Below are 18,688 nucleotides of genomic sequence, written 5' to 3' on the forward strand. Positions count from 1 at the left end.
TGGCAAATTACACTACATGTGGGAAGTCTCGCATTTCAGTTTCTACTTAAGTTTTGACATTGGAATCTCACTAGTAGATGTAAAAGTGTAATGCATTGCTGTCCAGACACACAAATATTACTCAATACTTTTATCAAAAATATAAATAGTGTTTTATCTGGTTCTTGCTGTCTTTATAGAGAAGGGAATAAGTGTAGATGTGACATGCTTGATAACTCCACCCTCCAGAGAGTGTCCAGTCATTAACAGTCCCCTGTATTAGAGCATCTTGTATGCCAGAAAGGCATAAGATAGGCAGAGCCATGATCTGTTGCCAAACTATCACATCACTAGTCAACCACCCATAGGTGAAGGCTACACAAAGCCACTTGTACCAGGCTACAACAGTGTTTCTGTGACTAAAGCTTTTACTGCTCTTTCATAATAGTTGTCCTCAATGAATAAGTTTTCCTCTGTTTAAACACCAACAAAAATTAACTGAAGTTTGTGTGTTGGCAGCATTCAAACTAGCTAAATTACTAAAAAGTGACAGCATATTTAATATGTGAGCTTGCTTTTATTTCCTAAATCTGCTACATTTGTTTCTGCACAACACCATGTGACAGTGTGATGAAATTAAAACTATTACTGAATAACCATAGAGCTTGCAATCATATATAAAACAGAGGCCACAAATTCTCTCTCTGATAACTAGATTCCATTCTAAACTTAGTTTTGGAAGGATTAAAATGTCTTTTTATGTCAACTGAGATATAAACCAACATGAAAATCTTTGCAAAACTAAGCCATATGTAACATTTACAATACATTACAATAACTTACAGGTAACCTATTAATGCAGGACAAACTGCATCACTCAGGGAATGAACAGGCTGTGAATAACTTTCAATCTAAAAGGAAAACAAACTTTGAGTTCAAAGGCAACTGTGTGCTGAATGCCCTGCTTGTCTTCTCAGCATCTGAAATACATACATTAATTAAGCATTAGCAAGTCACCACTAATTATTTGGCTAATGGCTAAATAAGATATTCTGGTGTCTGTTAAACACAAACCCAAAACTCTGTTTTGCACAGTGGAAGAAAGAGATAACTGTGGTAAATCATTAATTCAAACTTTCATTTTAAAGTCTATTTGCAATAAATTAGAATAGATTATATAAACACTAATAAATTATTTAAAGCTGAAATTGGACCATATTTTTAAAAATGTTTCCATGTTAATTCAAAGAACCAAATTACATAATTTTATTAATTTAAAAAAAAAAAAAGAACTGTTGTCCTAGCTTATCTCCCAGTAATGTTAATGACAGGTTTTTAATTGATTTTGACGGAGCCAGAACTGGATCCAACCTCCTTTGATTGCCATTATTCTCCTCAGAATTGAGCACAATAATAAATATTGTTGTCAAATTCACAGCTTGGTAAATATAATGTACTCTATATTGTAGAGCTTGCTATGATTATTTCAGTATGTTAATAATCTGCTAGTGGCAATTTTAAAGATTAATGGTGATTACTGTAGGCATTTTTACACATTAATAGACAGTGACATGTAGACAATAACATATTATAGTTACATACATAATTATACATAGACAGCTTTAGTCACTGTTTTAAAAACACAAATATAAACTTTTATACACAAATGTACACATAATACGGAGTAAATTGGTTGATGACAGAGTGTAATATACATGTGTGTGAGTTATTTTATACTTAAATATACCATTAGAAAAAAGTTATGCACTAAAAAGCTTTTTTTTTTTACAAATATAAATATGTAGATAATACTACAGTATAAATTACAGCATATAATTTTAAATTTAAACACAGATCTCAAATCATAATCCTTCAAAATAGAACAACCTATTAGGTATTGCTATCAGCTATGATGATTTCTGGTAATTTTCAAAATATTCCCTATGATGTTTTACAGAGCATGATACTGTTCCCACTGAAGTAAATGGCTGTTTCCCATTTAATTCAATGACTGCAGGAACATTTGCTTAATAAAACTACATAGACTATATTCCACATGCATTATTATTTCACTGTTATCAAATAAAATAATAACATAATTTTTAAAAGGCAAGGGGAAATAGAGTGACAGAAAGAACAAGAAAGCGAAAAATAGTAGTGAATGCTATCGTACCGATTTCCATGGTCCCCGATGCCATGAAACATCACCAGGGCAAGAATGCACATTACATTGTGCCATATTAGGTGGCTTGTCTAGAATTTCACAGTTTTGATCACCCAACATTTGGCCAGTAGGAAGCTGACAAATCACCAGCCTTGTCTTTATTCCATCTCCACAAGTTTGAGTACACTGAAATACAGAATTTTATATGCAATATTTTTGTTAAGAGAGTCATCACATACCATTAAACCAAAAAGATATAGCAATAATCAGTACATGTTATTATTTACTATGTCTATTTTCATATTCCCTGGACACTTAATTCAAGAATAAGGATTTACAGTCTAATCTCATATAATGAAAAAACAATTCTCTCACCAAAACGTTTACCAAACTACGTTACTATAGTTTATCAAGCGATTTTCTACAAAAAGTCTCAGTTACAGAGAATCTACTCTACCAAGGAGAAGTAACCATTTCTGAGAATAAATGTGCATATATATCTCTCTTTGTGTCCTGGTTTCAGCTGAGACAGAGTTAATTTTCTTCGTAGTGGCTGGTATGGGGCTATGTTTTGGATTTGTGCTGAAGACAGTGTTGATAATACAGAGATGTTTTAGTTGTTGCTGCACTAGTCAAGGGCTTTTCAGCTTCCCGTGCTCTGCCAGGTGCAGAAGAAGCTGGGAGGGGACACAGCCAGGATAGTTGATCCAAACTGACCAAAGGGCTATTCCATACCACATGATGTCACGCTCAGTATATAAAGCTGGGGAAGAAGAAGGAAGGGGGGACATTTGGAGTGATGGCGTTTGTCTTCCCAAGTAACCGTTATGCGTGATGGAGCCCTGCTTTCCTGGAGATGGCTGAACACCTGCCTGCCCATGGGAAGGAGTGAATGAATTCCTTGCTTTGCTTGGCTTGCGTGCGCGGCTTTTGCTTTACCTATTAAACTGTTTTTATCTCAACCCTCAAGTTTTCTTACTTTTGCTCTTCTGATTCTCTCCCCCATCCCACCGAGGGGGAGTGAGCGAGCGGCTGCGTGGTGCTTAGTTGCCGGCTGGGGCTAAACCACTACACTTTGATAGGAGGAAAAGACGGAAATTGGTCCTAAAACTAGTTTTCCCGGCCAGAAAAGAGAAAACTCAGACACCGGGTACAATTTCTCATAGTCTAACTTACACAGACAAGTGTAAAATACTTATAGGATGTCTTTTCTGCGTTTCACTTTTCCTATAATTCTGCAATACCAGACAAAAATACTAATTCTCATTTCTAATGAGCTATTAAAAACAACCTGATCAAAAGTGATAATGTTCCAATAGTTTATAGCTTTTTATTGTATTTCAGAGGACTCTAAATCAGACAAAAACTGCAGCATCTGCATTAACTGGATCCCAAGTCTGCAGCTATGGACAGAAAAAACATGACACTCAGACTGGCCTTGAGAACTAAATGGCTAGATCTGGCCAAAATGAGGGGGGGAAAAAAAGAAAAATAAAAAAGTCACTCAAACAACTTTTCTTTTCCCAACTTTAGATATTGATGTATCAAGAATAAGAAAAGAGGGCAGGAATCACAAGAGGTTAGATTAGAATGAATGCCAAACTAACCAGCTTTAACTCTAGTGTCTGAGCAAGAATGCATGGTCAAGATATGACATTACATGGCATGGAGAAACCGTTCTTTATCCAATAATGTGTAATGTTCCATCAAAACATTCTAACCCAGGCACACCTTTTAGATGCATGATCCTATCTTCATACTTCTAATTTGTAACTACAACCCAGTAGATACTACTACTTGCAGTTATTCTAGTCAATACCTATCAAATTTGATCTAATAAAGTTTCTTTATAGCTTCTTGTGCTCATTTTTTTCTTAGACTAGCTATTACACTGAGGTTTTTCTGCACACAATTCATCTTTTTGTAACAGAAAATAATTTTGTATGTCTCAAGATTCAAGATGCTACTGCAACACTCAATTATGTGTTGTACATCCTTAGCCTCACACAATACTTACTTCTTTTGTATGTATATTTACACTATTCATATTTACACTACAGTTCTGGATTTGATCAAAAACCAAAGTTTAGGTAAACAGGTTGAAACTCATTCTTTTTAAATAAGTAAAAAACTGGTGTTCAGGTCCGTTCACAGTCAAATAATTATGTTACTATTTCTGAGCTTATGTGGTAAATAATGTTTCCCTTTGAAAGTGAAATTATCTTACTTCTCCCCAGTTCCCATAGTTCCATCGTGGGCATGGTCCAGAATCACAGTGTCTTGACTCTGGAGGTTTTGTTGCCTCATCACAATAACTAGCACTTCTTCCTTCCTCATCTTGACATACTACAACTCGACGGTGAAATCCACCTGCACAAGTACTAGAGCACTACAAAAACAAGTAAACATATATTTCACCATTGCATAATCAGAAAAATGTAAAATATGTTGGTTAAAACAATTTAATATTATTATTTTTAATGTTAACTTTCAAAACTGAAATTTGAAAATAAAAATTACTACTATGTAGAAGTATTTTAAAGTTGAAATTGCAGAAATATTATTTTGAATTTAGTATATTCTTGAGAATAATAATAATAATAATAATAATAATAATATTTTTTAAAATAAATGTGCTTCTCTTTTGACCAAATCTGTACTGCAATAACATTTCTAGAAATGTTAACACACATGTGAGAGAACAAATTAATATATTTAAAAAAAAATCCTTACTGCTCCCCAGGGTCCAGTTCTCCATTGATATCCTCCCACAGAGGGACGGTTCCACTGGTTTATATTGTCATGTGGATGGTGTATTGGAAGGTAACCTATTTCTGGAAAATGGCTTGGATGGTCATGTATTTTCGGAATATGGTGATAAACTGGTGGACACGGTGGCATGTTACATTCTTGTTCTTTGGAAGGTCGGCCTTCAGGATCACAGTAATTCTCGTTGATTTGTTGATGATAGTTGACACAGATAACTTGTCTTGTTACTATTCCACTATCACACGTAACTGTGCACTGACCAAAAATTAACCCAACATTTGTGACAGAACATTGATAATTAATAGCCAGACATTTATATTTACTTTTGATGTTAAGAAATGTATACTTTGTTTTTTCAAGAGATACAATTTCAATCACACTTGCACAGAGTATGAAGTCCCCATTTCTAACCAGAGACTTTGGCCAACAACCTAAATAGACACATTAAAAAAAAAAAAAATTATAATTAATACTTACAGGGGACCAATTTCCAACTTGCCACTCTCCACATGGGCTAAAGCAGCTTGAAACTTCAGCTGGTCGTGGTAAATGAGCACAGAAAGATTCATCTGCTATTCCTCCATGAGCATCTCTACAACTCACATAGCGAGCACGGTTACCCTTCCCACAGGATGCAGAGCACTGTCAGAGAACAATCCAAGCTCATCGCACTTTAGGAGACCAAAACAAGATCATGCAAGCATCTAAAATACTAACATAGCTTAGTGTCAGCTTGACTTTAGAATTAAATACTGAGAACCAGATTTCCATCTCACAATGATAGAGCCATGCATTCAGGAAGGAAAGTGAAATATTGCTGGATGGTTTAGGCCTTAAGAATTCCTGTTGGCTTGGAACTGAATTGCATGGCCTTAGTTCTTGTGAAACAATTCAGCGTATCTGAACAGGTAGCATTTCAACTATAACATGGAATCATTATACAGTTGCAAAGGCAATTCTTCTATTATATAATAATAGAAACGTTAGAGAGTAACTTCCAGAACATTTTAGTTATTACACAGTGACGCAATATTTACATCAACTGATATAATAAAAACTGATATTCACAATCCATTTGCCATTCTAGTTTATATTAGCACATTCCATTGAGCCCCTTCTGATGCCTTTATAGCTGAGAAGTTCAAGGTGGATTTAGTGAAGAGTTTCTGAATAGCCTCAGTCTATGCACTCCTTACTGCTATTTAGTTAAAATAGTTGTGCAAAGAGGTAATTGTGTTATATGCTTTGTTACGAACCTCAATAGATTAACAGACATGCCCACATTTTTATAGATAATTTTCACATCGCTGTCAAGTAAAACTAATTTTCAACACTATCAAAATCAAAAACTCTTCCATTAAACAAAGGGTGTGTAGAAACCATTTTTTTAATGCTTATTTTACAAATTATGTAAAATTAGACCTTTAAAGACCCAAACTGTTTAAAATTGCTATTCACATAAAAGATTTAAATCATATTTTAGAATGGTGTTCATACTCAGAAACTGATCGATTATTTTAAAAAAACACTTCCTTGCACACTCTCAGTCATATGAAAGCTATTTTGCTCAGAACCCCAGCTCCTAGAATCCTGGGGTTTTTCCCTTCCTTATTTTCCCTGGCTCGATTTGAAGCACACAGAATTTGTTGGGAGTGTCTATCTCCTCCTTAAGAAACAGGTTCTTAAAAAAAAAAAATTAGAATTCCTTTAAAATTTATCCCAAGCAGATTTCAGTCTGAAAAATATATTAATGAGAGCTTTATGGAAAATGGGTGAAGGAATGGAGGACTGCTCTGCAAGATGTGACCACTATTACGTTACATACTGGGGTCCATGATCCATATCTCCATTGGGTCACCTTCCCCACATGAACTAGAGGAAGCGATGTAGTCCATAATTTTGTATTTTCTGGACAAGAGGGCAATTCACATTCCTGTGGGGTGACAAAAAAAAACTTTCAAAATCTACATTTTGGAAGAGCCAAATGTAAAGCAAATGGCTCCCACAGAGATAGATCTTACCTTTACAATAAGCCAGCATTAATTAACAAGTAAATACCAGCTTCTAACTTTTCCCTGGCGTTATTCAAAGACTGTTCATCGAATTGTTTTGTTTTGTTTCAAATCGAGAGGTAAAGAAAATTTATTTGATGTTAAAACTGTATTAGTAATAACTAATAATATTTGCACTTTGAGAAAGAACTGTGTTGGGCAACTTGCTGGAGACAAGGAGCATAGACATTACTGTGCCCTGTTTCATAGCCACATGCAGTACAGAACTGAGTGAAGACAGTGGCTGTGCTGTCCTGTCCTGTCCTGTCCTGCTGAGAACACAAAATTGCCTAGTTTCAATCAATGGCTAAACAGGTACCAAAATTCAAAATACAAAGCATACTCAAACCCAGTGTTTTCACATGTAAGTGGAAATAAATTTATACAAATTACTTGGCTTTTATATTTTCAAATCTTATTCAAGAAGCCATCAGACGGGTGGTAACTAGTGACTGGTTTACTCTGGACCATAGAATCCTTTATTTTCCTCTTCTCCTTGAGACAAGAAGCAGAGTATGCCCTCAAGGACGTATGCAGTTACCAGCTTAGCTGGATATAAATGAGATGTATCAATCTGGTGGCCAGATCAACATATGAATACATAGCACCTAAGACACCAATTGCTTTTAGTTAAAGGTACACCCTCTGACTGTATTAAAAACATTTCTTCTGAAAAATGATAGATTTAAATTAAGGGAAGTGATGAAGTAAGTAAACTGAGACAAGAAGAAAAGGTAAAGAACCATATCAATACCATATTGAATCATAATTCATGTCTACACAGTTTTGAATTAGTATTATTCCAAAAACTGAAGCTTTCTTCAAGTAACTATGTCACTCTTTTAAGAACGATATACAAGCAGAATTTTAGAGAATACCAAGCCGGTTAGGTGCTATTATTAAGCACCACAGCAAGCAGTCTCCTTATAATATTCTACATGTTGGAGCTTCCCCCCCAAAATAATCAAAGGCCTTTGGACCCCTTCAATCATATACCAAATTTTCAAATCTCCAATCTCCACATTACTCCTCTTTCACTTAATTCCGTAGGCCAAATTTGAAGTTCAGGAAAAAAGCAGATAGTTTCAGTATTTTCTTCTCATTTTAGAACTTGTTTCCTGCAAGTTCCTTCAAAATGTCAGTAGACAACACTTGCATTTAGATGCTTCTAACTAAAAAGTACAATCAACTGAAAGGTATTTTTTAACTTACTTGGTTATCTCTAGGACGAGTAGCAGCATTACATTCCCTGTCATCATCCAAAATAACTCTGTAAGTCCCAGTAACACATTTGACTGCACGCATCTGGTATCCCCGTCCACATGTTACAGCACACTGTTAAAGTCAATAATTTCACACACTTGAAACAGCACTATTTATAATCAAATTTAATTTTCAATTACATTTTCTATTTTAAAACTCTTTCTAGAATGAATAGGAATGACTACTGGGATGGTGTCAACTTTCTTCATGGCAGACCATATGGTGCTTAAACAGTGTCCATAACACTCCAATATTTTGGCTATTGCTGAACAGTGCTTCTGCAGGATAAAGGCTTTCTCTTTTTCCCCCTTCTACCCCCTGTAGTGAGTAGGCTGGAGGTGGGCAGGAGACTGGGAGGAAGCACAGCCAGGACAGCTGACCCAAACTGATCAAAGGGACAATCCATGCTATATAATGTCATGCTCAGCAATAAAAACTGGAGTAGAGGAAGTTGGGGTGGAAGGGAGTAAGGGGTGGCTTCCTAATGAATCACTAGCTGCAGCTGTTAAATGTCTTTTCCTTCACCATAGAGTTTGACATGAGCACACTCAAAAGAAGGCACCTAAAATATTAGAGGCTGAAGATATTATGACATAAATCCCATCCTATAAATGTTGTGGTTCAAGCACAAATACTGGTAAAAACCCAGGTCGTGAATAGCTATTACCAGATGGTACAGTGCAAAAACTGCAATGGAAAGCTCTGCTCCAGTGACATGGATTGGTACATTGCTTGTACAAGCTATTCCAGCAAGGCCATCCACAGTGATTTTTTTTATTCAGAAGAATTATATCATGGGACTGAATTAATTTTTTATTTCATTTTTGCATTTAGCTTGTAGGAATGGAAAGCCAGCACCTTGTGATCAAAAGATCACTCAAAAGGAATTCAACATTATGTTAGACAATAGTGTGGTTATCTCTAACGTGAAAAAAATATTACATGAGAAAAGTTCTATACAAAGGAAATGTTTAAGTTAAAAATATACTTAATTTCCAAAGGTATATTTATTCTGTATTTTACTAACAGGTTATATGTAAAAAAAATAAATAATCAGCTGCTATTCAGTTATAAATTCTCACTCACATCCAAGAAACACTGAATAATCCAACACTTCTGTTGGTTTGAGTAACCTGAATTTCATGGAGCTTTCATAAGATGAGTCCCCTATTATTTTTTAATAAATTCTCATCTATTTGGTGACAAAAGTTTCCTTCACAAATCAATTCACGTTTTCCAGAATTTTGAAGCCACTCTGGTATACTTTAGATGAGCATCACTACACACAGGAACATATTTTTCAACTGCACTTTCACATAAATAGATAGCAGATCTTTTATCACTGAAGGTCAAAACAAAACATAACAACAAAATACTAAGTCTTTTTGCCTGCTATTATTAGTGTATACACTTCTATGATCTTAAAGCTACCACTTACATTTGCCCACACACCTATAAATATCTGGTCTTTTACCTGTCTTATTCATCTGAACAGTTTGCTATCTACATTTTCATTATTCTGAAGATATAATACAGTCATGTGTAAAAGCATCTTTGATATTAAGGCTCAGGGTCAATGACTATTTTAGGCATTTAACTTATATGTGGGTGTTCCTAAATTACAGGTTAGATAGCCAATAGGAGCAAACGAACAGGTGAATCAATTCAACTAAAGTAACTGCTTAAGATCCAATTAAAACGTTTAAAAGGTATTGTTTTGTGATCACTCATAGCCTGAACTAGAAAACAAGAAGCCAGGAATCCTTATGTACTCACTGATCCCCAAGGCCCTACTTGCCAAGATGCACATTCATGAAGTTCACACGGTGTTACTGATTCTGGTCTACCATTTGGGTTACAGAAATCATCTCTCAGTTGTTCATCATTAAGTTGGCACCATACTTGACGATGCTTCATTCCTTTGCCACATGTCACAGGACACTGTAAAATTATCAGAGTCTTCAGTTTGTAAAGATATGATCTGCATTAATGGCTTCACTTTCTTTTAGTCATCTTTTGGATTTTAAAGATCACATAAATAACAAAAATATTCCATGAATGAAAGTAGTCCAACAAAACTAGTTCTTTTATGAACTCTCAATTTCCTGTAAACATCAACCCAAATTGTAATACAAAGGAATCACTGTTAAGTTTCTAAAGCTACAAAAATATGAGAACAATGTACAGATAATTTATTTCCATTAAAATAAAGAATACTTGTTTAAAATATGAGTGCACATATCACAGCTTTAACAGGAAAAATGTTTAAATTATCCATGATTCTTTTATACCCATATAATCTATAATAAAATGGATATAATCCTGTTCTTCAGTTGGCTGGATGGTTCCCATGGCTTCATAAAAAAGGAAGGTGTGCATAGTACTGTAGATAGATTTACTTTAAGTAGCTTCACTACCTTATTTTAATGTAACAAAATTTCAGAGAAAAATACATTCTAGGTGTGTTTTTCAGATGTTCTCATGCCATTTGTACATTTGGGATGTGTATCAGCCAAATCCTAGGACTTCAGAATTTTTACTACCATGTGCACCAAAATAGCCAGAACAAAAAAAACCAAACACTTAAAGCAGCTTATTTTAATATCGATGACCAGGACCAAAGGCGTCTTAAGTTTTACATGGGTCATTACCTCACTCCACTCACTAACAGACCAGGCTGGACATAAGAATTCATTGCAACTCTGTGTTATGACTCTTGGAAGTTCCTGGCATTCTCTGTCAGGAAGATGACGACCCAAATTGTTCATACAAAAAGCTTCTCTGGTTCTGACACCTCTTTCACAGCTCCTGGAACACTGCAGCGTATAGACAATATTATGAAACAGGAAACACAACATGATAAAACCAGGTCAAAATACATTCTTGGTCTCAAAGGTGAAAGACATTAATGATTGCGTTAGACAAATGTATTCTACATTTAATCCACAGACTGCTAATATGTTCACATGAGATAAATTTGGCACTTTGTTTAGTAGTTCCAAGATAAAACTCTTTAATGAAGATTAAAACTGAAGTTGTACTTATTCCTTTTCTCCAGAATACTCCCAGAAGTAAATTATTAAGACTGTAAATAAAATATACACCTTTAACCATGAGATCTTCTCTGCTGACTTCCAAAACCAAGCTGCAAACAATTTAGCTAGTTTCTTACAAAAATATGAGGAAGTTGCTGATATATAAAGATTGGTATTAGCTCCTCCTACAATTCTGCATTTGTCAAACATTATTTTCTTTTAGTTACTTACACTAAAAAAATTCATATAGAAATAAAAATTTGATATGAATGCTAACCAGAACTATAATGGTACAATTATAAGGTTTTGAATTTGTACCTCTGACCATTCTGTATAGTGCCAACTTGTTAACATACAGTCACCATGGCAGGGCTCTCTGGTTGGTGGTTTTTGCTGATCAGCACAGTACTTATCATCCACTGGAGTACTGAGTCCTTTTGAAATAGAGTACTTCATGCAGTGGATCTCCATCGACCGATACCCTGGGCCACACTTTGATGTGCAGTCACTTTTGCCAACATTGTGCCACCTACAAGGATAAACTGTAGGTGAATAAAGCACCCAGACAATGTACCAGGAATTGCCATATAAATATAGATATGCATTTTAGGGAACAGAAAAAACCTGTAAAATCTATCTCATGGCTGGAATTTTCAAGGCAATATAAAAGAATTTGACTCACAGGCTTAAAAACATCTTTTTAAATTTAAAGGATCTTTTGTCTTAATCTCCTAGGTGACTTTGAAAAATGTAAGCTATAATTCTAACTGTTCATCCTCTGAACACTTCAGCATGGGCTTTCTTGGAGCGCAAAAACACAAGTCTGTTTCAAATTAGTTCCAGTTGTGGGTACAATTCTGGTGAAATACGTATTCTGCCCAGTAATACAAGTTTTTGCACCAGGATATATAGAACAGATTCACAACCCTAACAAAAGTCTTTGTACTTTACCAATAAAAATTAGATAAGTACACTAGTTCTACTTAGATTCAGAGGTGTAAACCTAATGTATAAACCCATTATACCAACAGATTTGAGGAAAGGAGGGAGAGACGGGAGAGATGAGGGAGGGAGAGAGGGGTGGAGGGACAGAGGATAAAGCAATCTGAATTATTTTGTTTCAATCTCTATCAACAACAATCTATAAGACCACAATAGCTCCATCAGTTAGGAACCTCTTTTTACCTTAATTCACACTCTTTATTACACTCCTCAAAGACATCTGGTACAGTGGGTATAAGTTCACATCTTTGATCAGACACTACCACATGATCACTTTTACGTATGCATGTCATTCTTCTTCTTCGAATACCTTGAAAAGGAACCAAAAAAAAGCAAATAAAGGGCTAAAATAAGAGTGCCTTTTTACACTAATGGATTCCATTCATCATTTAGGAATTTAACTGAGATGATACCCCATTAACACTAATCTTTGTATACAGCAGATTCTGTACAAACATGCTGCTTTGTGCAGCTGACTACATTCCAGGTGGAGAACAACTTTGTTCCAGTCACCCCTGCCATCTCCAGGCTGTACTACAGTGATCTCACAAGGATATCAACTTCCAGAAAAGTGCAAAAGTGCAACAGTCCATATACCCATCAGGCTAAGTATTCCAAGTAATTAGCTAAGTCTGTCCTTTGCTAATTACTAAATTACCAAACCACCATGTTAACTTAGAGGTTGTGATCCTTTTCTTTAAGGAAGCAGAAAATTTGGTCATGAGGTACCTAAAAGATCTGGAGTGCAGGGAGAAGTATCACAGTTGACAGATGCTCTGCTTTTCTAGCACGTGAGCATATCTACAGCCTGACTCAAAACAAGAAGAAACTCACAATCACCTACCTCAAGTACAGGCATTTCTAGCACCTGCTAATAGGAATATCTATCAATATTCTGTGTACATACACTTTATATGTACACTTCATACATATTGTGGTTTTATTTTTACACTGGAATGGCCTACAGAATAACAAAATTGTAAAAAATTGTAAAAAAGACCTTCAAATAGCTTCATCCCAAGTAGCAGATAACCAAAAGAGACAAAGAAATATATATAAAAGATACTAGACAAATCAGTCAGTGACCACCTGGAAATATGATAATGGAAGCCTAATAGGCTGAGTAGGTATACCATACTGCTTTCTAAGGATGCATTAAACTTGATTCAACCTTTTTTTTTTATAAACCACTCCCAAGGCTACAAAAGAAAGGAACACAAATGTAGTTTTGAACATAGAATTGCATTGCATAAATACTGAAAATAGCAAAACAAAACCAGAAGCCATTCTGCCCTTAAAGACTCTGTGCACCTAAACTTTACTGAGAGTGCTGAGTTTCCTCCTTCCAAGTAGGGGTGAAAAATCTGAGTACTTAAGACTAGTCCCTTCCTAAATGCCATCAGGTCTTTGGTTCTGGTGACAAAAGAATTCACAGTACCTTGGCACATCCTGCTACAGTCTTGCCAGGGTCCATAAGGATCCCACGTAAACAGATCCCTTCTGTCTTCTATTGGGATATTGAATGAATAACGCACATCAGGGTTGTATAAATTCCCTACACACAAAACCTTAATTGAGATAAAATAATAGCTGTTTTTCAGTGAATTTGAACATAAGATTATGAACATAATGATCATGTAGCAAATTTTCAAACTTATGAAAAAAGTAAACATGCACCTGTAAGGTTAGCTCTTCTTCGATTCTATCAGTGCTGTTAATTCGTTCTATCGTATTGTTTGAACCACTGTACTCAAAAATGGCTCCTTGTATATTGATTTCTCTTTTTGACATGCTTACAACAAAATTTCCATTCAAGATAAAATTTCCATGAATATCAGATAAAGCTATAAGTAAAATAAAATATTGGAAATAAAGCATCTATTTAATTAAAAGGTTCTATCAATAAAAATTCTTAATAATATATCTTCTCATCAACACTTATCTTTATTTTAGTCCATGTGTAATACTTCAAAGTTGTATCAAACAGTTTCTAATACATTAATACAAACCTAAGCATCAGTAACTTTCACCTGAGCAGTTGTCATGGGTTTTCTCTGCATTAACAACACAACTTTAATAATATTTGTTCTGCTGAAAGGTTGACTGCAGTCATCACTTTTAAATTTGTTTAGGTTTTGCTACTGTAGAAGGAAACAATTATTATCTATATTTCTGGCCTTTCTATAGCCCACATTCTTGTATTTGCTAGAGCTACTTCCAGTGAAGTGGCTTTTAAAAGTAAATTTTGAAGTAAAAATAAAATAAATTATTAAGCATTTATAATAATAATTTAACAACAAATGTATTACAATAGTAAAGATGACTAACAAGTTAAAAATTAAATTTAAAAATAAAGTAAAATTTTTAGTAAAAGCATGCTATTCAGGCGTTACTACATTTGAAATGGTAGCTAGCATCAGGGGGTGAAGGTTGTTTCTGTGTCCTGCAAGATGCATGTGCAACAACAGGGCAACAAGTGGCAAGGAAAACATTTTGAATACTCTGAAGTTTGTTGAGCAGGATGGTAATGGAAGAAGAGACAGAAGGAAAATATGCACCAATATACTCTCGGGTACTTCAGATATAACTTAAGTACTGCGAAACAGAACCACCATGATTTTTGGTACAATGTGCTTGTGAATTCTTTCTTCCTCTCACACGCTTGCAAATCTATTAACATGTGATCTTTATACTCAGACATGATAGAAAAAGAGAAATGTGAGACAATTGATGTTTGCTGAAGATCAGACTGCTTCATTTATAAACAAACTGTATGCTTCCAAGGTTTAAAACCACAAATACCTGCAGTATTCCTGAGTTCATTTGTGGAGTTTTAATTAACATTGCCACAACAAAGTCAAAAATTGCCAAAATGATGTAACGTGCTATAATTCTTATTCTCTGGCAAATGAACACACATGTTTAAGAATTAGAAACTTAACAGCATCTCACTCATTTTTCCTAAAACTAGTATCTACAGAGAGTCTCAGGCAAATGATGATACAATGTAATTAGATATTTGCTCTAAAGACTTTATCAGACTTCTGACAATATATATCTAGAGCAGACCTCTGGCAAGAGCACAAAAACTATCCATCAATGTTATACACAGGAGGCTTTTACCAAGGTAGTTGTCATCTTCTGGTTTCCCTGAGTAGCTGTGCTGCCGAATATCAATGTTTGTTGCTCCTTTGGGAATATTTACTACAACATTGTAACCTGCAATGTAATTATTCACAAATTTATTATATACAAAAATAGTCAAATAATAGTAAATGTGAACATACATTTAACTAGTTTTATTCACAAAACCCTACGGTACACTAGTGACAACCACTGCTGAACGCCCTCACGTTTTAGGAAGGAAATGTGAATATCTTCATGCATATTAAATTTCTTTGTTGATGGTTTTTGTTTTGTTTTTTAATCAGTTGAACTGAACTTTCATTTGCATAACTCATTAAAATTCTGTTTTAAAAAGCTGTTTCTCACAGATGCTAATCACAAATTCAAAAGGATTCTTGTGTCTAAGAAAAACTCAATATGGCAAACACTGGAAACAAATAAACACAAATGTGCAATCTGAAGCATTAATGTAATCTTTGCTAACTTTTCCACTTATTTTGTTGTGTTTAAAAGTCTTGGCGGGTTTTAACTTTAGTTAGTTGACTCACCTCTGTGGGTAAAAATGTAAATGGCAATCTCCTTTTCAATTTCATAATTCATTAACTTCCCAGTGCTTTTAATCTATTAAAACTATGCCATGCATTTAAATGAACATTTACTTTAATCACAGGTCCATCACATTTACCAGCTGGGGGCAGCACTGCAATTGCAAATTGACACGCTGCATGCTCTGGATAAACACACAGCGTTTGGTCAATCTTCCAACATATTGGGAAGAAAACCAAAACACATTCAAAAAAGCCCCTCATCTCACACACTGAAGACCTTTGCTAATAGAATGAAAGATGACAAAATATGGGAGGAAAGTATAAACAAAACTGCGTAGCATGTTGTCAAGGATACACAGGAGACTAGATCACATACTAAGGCACAGAGAATGACAATTTTCCAGGAAATCCTCAGGTACTTTAGTTTGATGCAATAATAATAGCCAGCATAACAATTATGTGTACATAAGGAGATTACCATTTCCTAAATTGGGAGCTAAGGAACTTAGTATTCCGTTGTAATGAATTTCTGATGACTGTTTCAGTACTGTTTAAACACTTAATGTCAACATTATAACTGTATGAATACAAGCATTCACCACAGGCTGCTATTGCATAACTCCAAATTCTGCCTTAGTAACACGGCTCGTGTCAGTATGAAGGGGGACCAGGTGAAGTTAGAAGACGACCACCAAGCATACAGACTTTGGCATATTTATCTTGTGATGTATAACTTGTAACTCTTTGGAAAAGAACGTTTCCTCAGATGGTGTTTTCAGTCATTAGGCTAGGGATGTCATAGGCGTCCCACAGACACTGAAGTTTTAGTGATCAGCTAGCTACCACCTCTTGTTTACATTGCCACACTCCTACCTGAGCACAGCTGAGTGATAATCCCAAATGTTTAGCATACTGTCCAGTAGTATAATTCAGTATCACCTTTTATACACTATAATTCCAAGAATTTGAACATAATTTAAATCATTCAACTAAGTCTAAAACCAAAATAATAAATTAAGATTTTTCTCATCCCAAAAAGTTTTTTCTTTTTTGCTCCAACTTCAGTTAGGAGCAAATAAGTCTATGATGATACAGAGCTGATAAACAGCAGAGTGACAGTCTCAACCATATTTGTATAAATGGCAGTTTCAGTGTAATGGTCAGTTGTATCATAGGTATTTGTGATATAATTCATGTGTTACCTATAAGCAAAAAGAGCTTTCATAGTGGTGGAAAATAAGAACACTGACAGTCCTTTACTCAGAATTATCAAAATAATACATTCCTTTCCTTCATTGTTTTGACCAGATGTTCATAAATCCAGTCTCTAATAAGAACAGTTGATTGTGTCTTCTCCAGCATCTCAGGATGGACACATACAAGAAAAGTTATGTGTAATATGTATGGGAAGGGTAGCTGTATCCCATCATTAAGGTTTTTGGTATTTTTTGCTTGGCACAAGCCCTCTGCTACAAAAAAAAAAAAAATCCAACAGGATACTGGGCATACTTTCCTCTTTGACCAGCAATTCCTTTGTTCTATGAAGATCCTGTTTGGCAGCTCTCCAGGTATATTTTTCACTTCGCCTGTGGTCTCTTTCAACCAGTGAAGCAGCATGAAGGAGCCTTTGGGAATTCAATATTAACATGGAGACTTCTGTCCTTATGTTCTACGCTCTGACTACTGAACTGAACTGCTACACGCATACAATAGTCTCTCCATACTTCCCAGAAAGGACTACATATAGAAGAACTATCAGTAGCTCTATTACAGAAACTAAATCAAAGAAATAGGCATTACCAGAGTTATACAGAAGAGTTTCTCATTCACTACATGCCAATGAAGAGGAAAGAACATAAACATTGCTGCCCATGTTCTCTGGAAAGAGAAGGCTCACATTTCACAGGCTATCTTTTTCACTATAGGGAAAAAAGGAACCTCATCAGCTGCTCACACCACAGACTTCTTGCTATCTCTTTACACAACCAAAAGGAGATGTTGGAATAAGTCCTTCAGCTGCATAGTTTCAGATGAGAGAATGCAAAGTGCAAAGCAGGAAGCATTCTGTCTTTTAAAGTACTTTTACCCTCATTGTATCTTTTATTCGTGCCTTTTGTTTTGACCTTAGATCAGATTGATTTCCCCCCGCCCCGCCCCTTGAACGGGTCAGTGTGTCACAGTGTTTGCCTCTGCATCCTTGAGAGGGCACATGTGACTGAAAATCACAGATATTTTTTGTTGGCAGAGGCCCAGAAGAACACACACTGAAATCCCACTTCCTCAAATTGAAAACAATTTCTAAGCCATATTGAAATGTACATTAAGATTTAAAAAAACAAAACAAAACAAACAAACATACCATAACGAGCACTGTTGAAAGTACCTGCAAGAGTCTTACATGAAGAATTATCACCACCACAGATTCCACATTTGTCTCTCCTTGCCTTGGAATTCAAAACGTGATCACAGCCTGCTTGCTACAAAAAAAAACCCCAATAGCCCTGTGTCATTCATCCCAATAGAAAACAATGAAAACAAACAATGTAAGCTTCCCACTCCCCAAAAATATTCTTATTCACTGTATGTATCTGGTCTTCCTTGGCAATTCATGAAAAACCTTTTATGTTTTTGGGTGCTTTAAGGGAACGTTTAATGTTTAAGGGAGAAACACAATAGTGCTGTTGTACTAACAATGTACAATCCAAATACACTTAATATGTCAAGAACTGTATAAGAATACATAACAATGTG

The 18,688-nt window shown here is 35.2% G+C and overlaps 1 protein-coding gene across 1 annotated transcript in view; it reads right to left on the minus strand.

The window, feature by feature from the left end:
* The window catches only part of ADAMTS20 (ADAM metallopeptidase with thrombospondin type 1 motif 20), a 105,425-nt gene that overhangs the window by 33,747 nt on the left and 52,990 nt on the right, over positions 1–18,688 (minus strand). The window contains exons 15-28 of the mRNA XM_075494266.1: positions 18,297–18,414; positions 15,387–15,482; positions 13,941–14,107; positions 13,702–13,831; positions 12,447–12,573; positions 11,580–11,790; positions 10,878–11,042; positions 10,003–10,167; positions 8,176–8,298; positions 6,738–6,845; positions 5,390–5,554; positions 4,877–5,167; positions 4,371–4,532; positions 2,153–2,329 (exon numbers count right to left, since the gene is read on the minus strand). Coding sequence (XP_075350381.1) covers positions 2,153–2,329; positions 4,371–4,532; positions 4,877–5,167; positions 5,390–5,554; positions 6,738–6,845; positions 8,176–8,298; positions 10,003–10,167; positions 10,878–11,042; positions 11,580–11,790; positions 12,447–12,573; positions 13,702–13,831; positions 13,941–14,107; positions 15,387–15,482; positions 18,297–18,414 — 2,205 coding nt within the window. The remainder of the gene's footprint in view (positions 1–2,152; positions 2,330–4,370; positions 4,533–4,876; positions 5,168–5,389; positions 5,555–6,737; positions 6,846–8,175; positions 8,299–10,002; positions 10,168–10,877; positions 11,043–11,579; positions 11,791–12,446; positions 12,574–13,701; positions 13,832–13,940; positions 14,108–15,386; positions 15,483–18,296; positions 18,415–18,688) is intronic.

This window comes from Mycteria americana, chromosome 1 (genome assembly GCF_035582795.1).
Source record: "Mycteria americana isolate JAX WOST 10 ecotype Jacksonville Zoo and Gardens chromosome 1, USCA_MyAme_1.0, whole genome shotgun sequence".
Lineage (NCBI taxonomy): Eukaryota > Metazoa > Chordata > Aves > Ciconiiformes > Ciconiidae > Mycteria > Mycteria americana.